The 7,412-nt window shown below is 34.6% G+C and overlaps 1 protein-coding gene across 1 annotated transcript; it reads right to left on the reverse strand.

Moving 5' to 3' along the window:
- Positions 1 to 474: 474 nt before the first annotated feature.
- Positions 475 to 2,942, reverse strand: LOC133668200 (methylesterase 17). The gene is made up of 4 exons (XM_062087964.1): positions 2,505 to 2,942; positions 2,262 to 2,402; positions 1,190 to 1,324; positions 475 to 1,001 (listed from the first exon to the last, which is right to left on the reverse strand). Exons 1-4 carry the CDS (start codon positions 2,775 to 2,777, stop codon positions 720 to 722), a joined length of 831 nt encoding a protein of 276 aa, XP_061943948.1. The 5' UTR covers positions 2,778 to 2,942; the 3' UTR covers positions 475 to 719.
- Positions 2,943 to 7,412: the final 4,470 nt, after the last annotated feature.

Genomic DNA, 7,412 nt, shown 5'->3' on the forward strand with positions numbered 1-7,412 from the left:
AGGGTTTAATATCACTTCTAAAAAAATCCTCAAAATCTTGACATTTTGTTTTATGTATTTTAAAAACCGGTCCGCCGGCCTCAATACGCGGGACAACGGACTAGTCCTCACGTAAGGATTGTTTTGAAAAAATATTTGTGTATACAAAGTTATTTATTTGATTTTATTTGTTTCACACTACAAGTATTATACTTAAGTGTATTTTGAAGTCAGTTTTTCTGCTTTGAAATTAAGCTTATCTCTTCAGTTATGTTAAAGACACGATGTTCATATCAAAACTAAAATATTTAGGAGAATTTGCACTTCTTAATTATATCTTCACTTGAACTTTAAATCTTGATGGCTAAAGAGAAAGACACCAGCAACCTCACCTGGTTCCTTTCATGCAGCAGATGATAGGAGCTCAACAAGAAAATGCATAAGTTCATTCAGCACAAACAATTGGAGATCAAGGAGTGTGCAAGTCTTTCAAAGTTCATAAAAGAAATGCAGCTTTGAAATGTATATTTGCAAATTTCTGGGGAGCTAGCACACTAGAATAGGATCACAATCTTCCCACTAAATGGAAAACTTATACTCTCATATCATGTTCATGTTTTTTTTTTCCCCATGTATGATTGCTAGCTAAGCTGAGAGTCTTGGAAATTATTGGATACAATCAAGAAAATAGAAGAAGAGTATAGGTGTATTCAATCCACGAGGATATTCACACTCTCTTATTAGTGACATCCAACAGAAGTTGCTGCCTTGATCAACAAACCGAAGAGCAGAAAAGGGGTGGAGAAGAGCGGGCTGTGGTCGCTATCCAGTGCATAAACCTCAGATGGTGGCCACCTTTTTATCATTGCTTCTTGTTGGTGACGTTTGACAACATGATCGTGCGTGGTCTTAATGTATACTCGCATCACCTTGTCGATATCATCGTTTTCCTCCTTAAATCTTGCAGACCTTAATGCTAGGATTGGTCCTGGTCGCGAAAGCATGGCAGCCAAGGTTGAATCCTGAAGAAACCCACTTGTCATCATGGTTAAATATGAAAGATAAGGGAGCTTCCTTTTATATGGTGCCTTCAAAACTTGACAGAAAAACTATATTGCTGGTAAAAAAATAGGGAGAAAATGTATCGAAGCAGGAAATATTGAATGATTGCTCCAAACATAATCAAAGTTTGGTACTGAAATACGAGTACCTCTTGAGGGCTCAGTTGGTAAAGGATTTTGCGTTGAAATTCTTTCTTGACAATGGCACTGGTTGGAGGTTGGTCCGGTCCCAATCCAAATCCTAGCTCATACACGTCCCCAAACGAGGATAGATCAGGTACTCCCTGCAATTTGACATCAAGGAACATGGCCATGACTTTGAAGGCATAAGATAATCAGCTCATAAATTAATCAATCATTTTCCTCGTAGCTAGGAGGTAGACTGAACGAGTGTCAAAGTTGCCATTATATTAAAACAATCTGGTTGTTCAACTGTCTTCTCCAGCTCCAAAAATCTCCAAGGCATTGAAGAAAGTTGTCATTGTATGATGATGGAAAAAAGGCAAAGTAGTTTCACAGCGTCTTTGTCGGCTAAACCCCCCCATGCTCCTTGCCTCCCCGGGAAGGAAAATGAGATAAAGAAAAAGAAAAAGGAGAGAAGCGCTTTTCAGAATGGACATCTTTTAGCATGGCCACAAATGATACTTTTAAGAGATTTTTAAAAGCACAAACGTGATATGTCCTTTGATTTTCGATCCATGTGCTTGCTTTCCATATATTTGCAAACTAAGCTAAATGACTAGGGAAAACTCCCACCACTTGTGACTTCCTGTTAGAGAGGCTAGTTTGCCATTGCATCATCGAACTTATGTGAAGTAATTCACGCTATTTAGGTAGCTTGTAACGTTAGGTGGGTGTGCTGATGCAGCATGACGAGGGGTGCAACATTGACGACTCTATCCACCTTAATTATCAAAATATTTTTATAGATTTTCTACTCTCTCAATTGGAGTATAATAAGACAGCTAGTGCTAATTTGTTTTCATTTGGAAGAGCCGGCAATTATGGATAATGTTTAGATTTGTCACGGTGAAATCAAGTGGATAACACCCCGATACTTTGTGAATACAGTTGGATAGCATATATGTGGGCTGTGGGACTGACGGACAATAACCTGATGCCATTATCATATCACACACACCACCATTTATGAATTCTTCAGAGGTATATGAAAGAAACTCGAAAAGAAAAGTGAGAGATGGATGGATGAAATAATTTTACATCTTGTATATCTTCATCTGTCCAGAATCCCAGCTTGAGCATGGTGGCAGCCAAGTACACGGCTAACCGGATCTTCTTTGCAAACTTGTGAGTTGCCTGTGTTACACTTAGCCCTCCGGCACTATGACCTACCAGTATCACCTGTAAACATTAAGAGCAATCATATATTAAGAAATCGGTCATACATATATATGCGCAGCACGTTAATGGACCCAAAAGACCATGGATATGTTGATGAAGGACCTTCTCATTATCAGGCAAGGAAGACATGAAGTCCAGTAGAGGTTTGTTATAATCATCAAAGGAATGAACAGAATCGGCGTCGGCCGGATCGATGCCAGCGCCTTTGAGATCAACACAGGAGACCCTATAGCCTGAATTCTCCATGAGACACCGGATTTTGTACCAGCACCAACTCCCTCCACTTATTCCATGCACCAGGACAAAGTGTGTAGGTTGCTGCAGCTTTGCTGATAAGGGGCCATTTTCTCCCATCTTAGTTACTTCCTCTCCCATGGCTATCCCTCAATATTTTTGTCAAATTCTACTTACTCTCAAATCACTGCCTTAGTAGACTTTTGTGAGAATACATATATACTTCTCTGCTCTTATAGTGCCAGTAGTCATAGAAGGTAATGATTTATTGCTTTTACCTAATCATTATTGGAAGCCTAAAAAATAATTTTTATATATGGTAAGCTCCGTCCCTACTTTTTCAATACGCAGTGATTAATATCATGCTCGCCTGTATAAATTCTTAGCGTAATCAATGGTTCAAAATCTTCCAAGGAGACCCCACATGACAGGGGTATCATCATGAGCACTTGCTCACCATCCTAGGATGATCTATGGCTATAGATTTTCGAAGGTGGCCCCACGCAGCAAGGAACATTTGTAGCGCCACTGTTAATGCGCATATATACCGATACTCGAGCGTGCCGGTGACTCCACTAGCCTTTGTGTCCATCGGATGGACCATAAACACACACCTGCGAAGCATTGGAAATGGAGATTTGTCATTCAACAGGGCAGCAGGGATTTTTGTATTTCTTACGTCTGGTCGATTAAAATAGATTGTGAAAGTGCAATTGTCGGGTGTTTGACAATTTCTTTGCTCATCTGAAGATATTTTTTATATTTTTTCCTTACTCATATATTGCCGGCCGGCACTGTTCTTGTAATTGACTATTCAGAAACGAGTTAAAATTTTCTAGGTCCTCTCATCTCCCCGCGTTCTGAAAACGGTAAATGAAAGCAAACGGCTAGCGAAGGATAACATAAATAAAAAAGAGGAAAACATATAGAGAGTGAAAACAAAAATGAATTAAGAAGAGTAGAGAATAAAAAATAATAATGAGAAATTATACAAAAAAAAATAGAGGATGGATCTAAATTAACAAATTATTGAAAGAGATCCTACAAATTTGAAAGATGAAACTTGATTAAATAAAAATCCATAATCAAGAAGAAAACAATATAATTTGCCTAATATTATTTTTCAAATTAGTTTTTTTTTTTAGAGAATCCAAAACAATATAAATAAATGAGAGCTTTCTTTCTTTTTTTTCTTTCTTTTTCCTTCCAAAGGTTTGACCAGCCAAAGACTTGGTGTTTGAGAGTGTAGTTGCGGTTACTTTCAAAATTATTTTTATCATGAATTATTTTTACATTAGCGTATCAAAATAATCTGAAAAAACTAAAAAAATATTAATTTGAAATAAAGAAAAAAATAAAAAAAATTTAATTTTTTTCAAAAATACTTTTGAAACACAAAAAATATTAATTTAAATACACCAAGGTTTCTTTTCAAAAAAAAACAAACACTCCTTTTTTTTTCAAAAACAAATTGTCTCGTATAAACAAACAAAAATGAGAGAAACAAGGGGGGAGAAAAAAACCTTGGACTCAAGCTTGTCACCACTTCCTACTCTCCCTTCTAGTCACCACCATCTCCGACAACCGTGACCTTTCCCCTACAATTCCAATAGTAAAGCAGTGACCACTCCACCACACAACACCCTCCAACTCTTCCCTCCTCTCCCTCGCATCCAACAACCTTTCCACTACACAATGGCTACCACTATGACCATTCAACATCGATCAAACCCAACAATATCCCTGAAACCAACAACTTTAACTCGACAAAGTAAGGAGGCAACTAAATCTCCTTTTAGCTCAATATCTCTCCTTAAATGACGTTCTATCTTGTTGCGGATATACAGAGGAAGAGGAGGAGGAGGCACAACTACTTTACCCATCAATGTGCTTCTTTTCCAGCCAGAACATCGATTCAAGAGCCATCAACTAGTGTCATATATCATTGCTTGACTTCCACACACCACCAATTATTGTCATGCATCACTGCTAACTTCCACATGCCACAACTGATTTCAAGTCATCAACACTGCCCTTTAAAATTTTCAGCAACTCCGAAAGGTCAATTTTGAACCCAAATGTGTTGATTTGCTTTTTTTTAAAAATAAGGAATATATGGATGATTTATTATGTGTGGACATTATGTTTGCTCATATTGGTTTGTCTATGTTGAATGGTTTTTATTATGTATCTAATGTTTCTTTATGCTTGTTGGATTATTATGAGAATTATGTTTCAATCGTGTGTTATATGATTCTTTATGTGATGTCAATTGGTAATTGCAAACTTAAAAATGGTATAATTCTTAAAAGGGTTCTATCCCCAATATTTTAAATTTTTATTCTCTAAAGAGTGCAATTATGTTAAATCAAGAGGTTATGAAAATAAAATGTTTTCTTCTCTAAATAATCAACTCGTGGACAATATAATACTTAAAAGGGTTTTGTTCTTGAAAGATTGAGTTTTGTCACTAAATAATAGTAATAATAATAACAATAAGTACAACAATTTTTCTTTTCAAATATATTTAATAATTTATCATACAACCATTGTGTAAAGTTGGAAGATGAAAACAAGGAGCTTATGATGAAATGGCTCATGTCTGGCCATAAAAGAATAATTTCGCTCAGTTTTTTCCTTGAAAGATTCAGTTTTGTCACTAAATAATAATAACAATAACAACAACAATAATTTTTCTTTCCAAAATGGATGGATTAATATATTCAATAATTTATCATAAAACCATTATGCAAAGTTGGAAGATGAAAACAAGGAGCTTATCATGAAGTTGCTCTTGTCTAGCCATAAAAGAACAATTTCTCTCAGTTTTGTCCTTGAAAGATTGAGTTTTGTCACTAAACAACAACAACAACAATTTTTCTTTCCAAAATGGATGGGTTAATCTATTCAATAATTTATCATACAACCATTATGCAAAGTTGAAAGATGAAAACAAGGAGCTTATGATGAAGTGGCTCATGTCTAGCCATAAAAGGATAATTTCTCTCAAAATTTGGGATATTCAAGCGGTTGTCAAACTTCTTTATAGTGTTGGGAGATTCAAAATCTTTATTATCTGTCACAAAAGGCTACTACTCTATATCCAGCCAATCATTTTATTATTATTATTATTATTATTATTATGAATATTCATATTCATACATATTAATTTGGTGTTTCTTTATAAAGAGAGGGAAACAAACACAAAGTACAATTTAAAAGCTTAATTTTCCTTGAAAAACTACATCGAACCAAGTCATGAAAGATAAAGGAACAACTATTTTAGAGAAGAATTATTATAAATATATGGAATTGATGAGAAGTGAGATAACTAAACGCACTAGTGTATATGAACAAAACCTTCATAATAGGCCATTCAATGAAGGGCCCTCCAATAAAGAGAATGTTTTAAAAGTGCACACCCCATAACACATCCTCTTAGCTCCTAATGCTCAAATCTTAAAAGTTACTCCTCTTCTTATAGTGTTATTGACCTTTCAATAAGTGATATTTAACTCTTCTCTAAAACCTATTATAGAAGAAGTTTTGAATGAAAAGCCTAAAGAAGAGTATGAATTTGAAAAACTCATGGCAATTAAAGAATGACTGAGAGTAATCAAAGGCATAAATCTATATGATTCCATGAAGGCTTTAAAAATGTGCTTAATGCCAAATGTACTCATCCTATGTAAATTTAAGGTGCCTTAATTTTCCAAGTATATAAGTATTGAATGCCCTAAAACTCACTTGAGGATTTATTGTAGCAAAATGGTTAAAGTAATCAATGATGAAAAGTTTTTTATCCATTTCTTCTATGAAAATTTGAGTGGTGCGATTCTCTGTTGGTATATAAATTAAGAAATATTCCTATCATCGATGAGAAATTGCAGCTCAAATCTAGCTTCCTCTCTTAGATAAAAAGTTAAAAAACCCTTTCTATAAGTACTTATTGGAAACGAATCAATTTTATAGATATTGTATTAGTAGTTGAATGAGTGGGAGCAAGGTATTAATGTTGGGAGAAATAATAAGGAAATGAACAGGGGAAGTGTTAGCAAGAAATAAGCAAAATTTACATTATATAGTTGATCACACTTATTAGCTAGAAGTTCATGAAAAATGAGAGGCCTTTTTGCCCTTAGTTCACTTAAAATGACATAACTCATGTTGCTCCTTTACCTTATTTTCCACTTGATCCTGCTTATCTTATACCACCAACTATCCCAACTGCAACCGTGTTTGGCATGCTTTCCCAAGTCCCATCATAATTTCCTCAACACACAACCCTTTAATCATAACCAACAACTTTTTAAATACTAAAACACTTAACTTTTTACCATAACCAACATCAAATTCATGATTTTGGTAGTACCCCATATATACTATAGCCAATATTAGACACAAACGTCATATAATCTCTCTCTCTCTCTCTCTCTCTCTCTCTCTCTCTCTCTCTCTCTCTCTCTTTAACTGAAAAAATTGAAAGATAATCTCCTTTCTCCTAAATTGAAAAATATATATTTTTTAATTAACACCAATTTCTCAAATGATTTTATGGATCAACGTGGTTGTCTCTTCTAGGTTGTGGAAGATCATACATGTTTCTTCCTCAAATAAGCAATAAACAAGTGTGTGTGTGTGTGTGTGTGTGTGTGTCTATATATATATATATATATATATATATATATATATATATATATATATATATAGCTTTGAAAATCTTTGATAGTACGTTGTAAAATTGTTAAAAATCATTTTTTCATTTGCTTATCGGTT

The sequence above is a fragment of the Populus nigra genome, chromosome 11 (assembly GCF_951802175.1).
Source record: "Populus nigra chromosome 11, ddPopNigr1.1, whole genome shotgun sequence".
Classification (NCBI taxonomy): domain Eukaryota; kingdom Viridiplantae; phylum Streptophyta; class Magnoliopsida; order Malpighiales; family Salicaceae; genus Populus; species Populus nigra.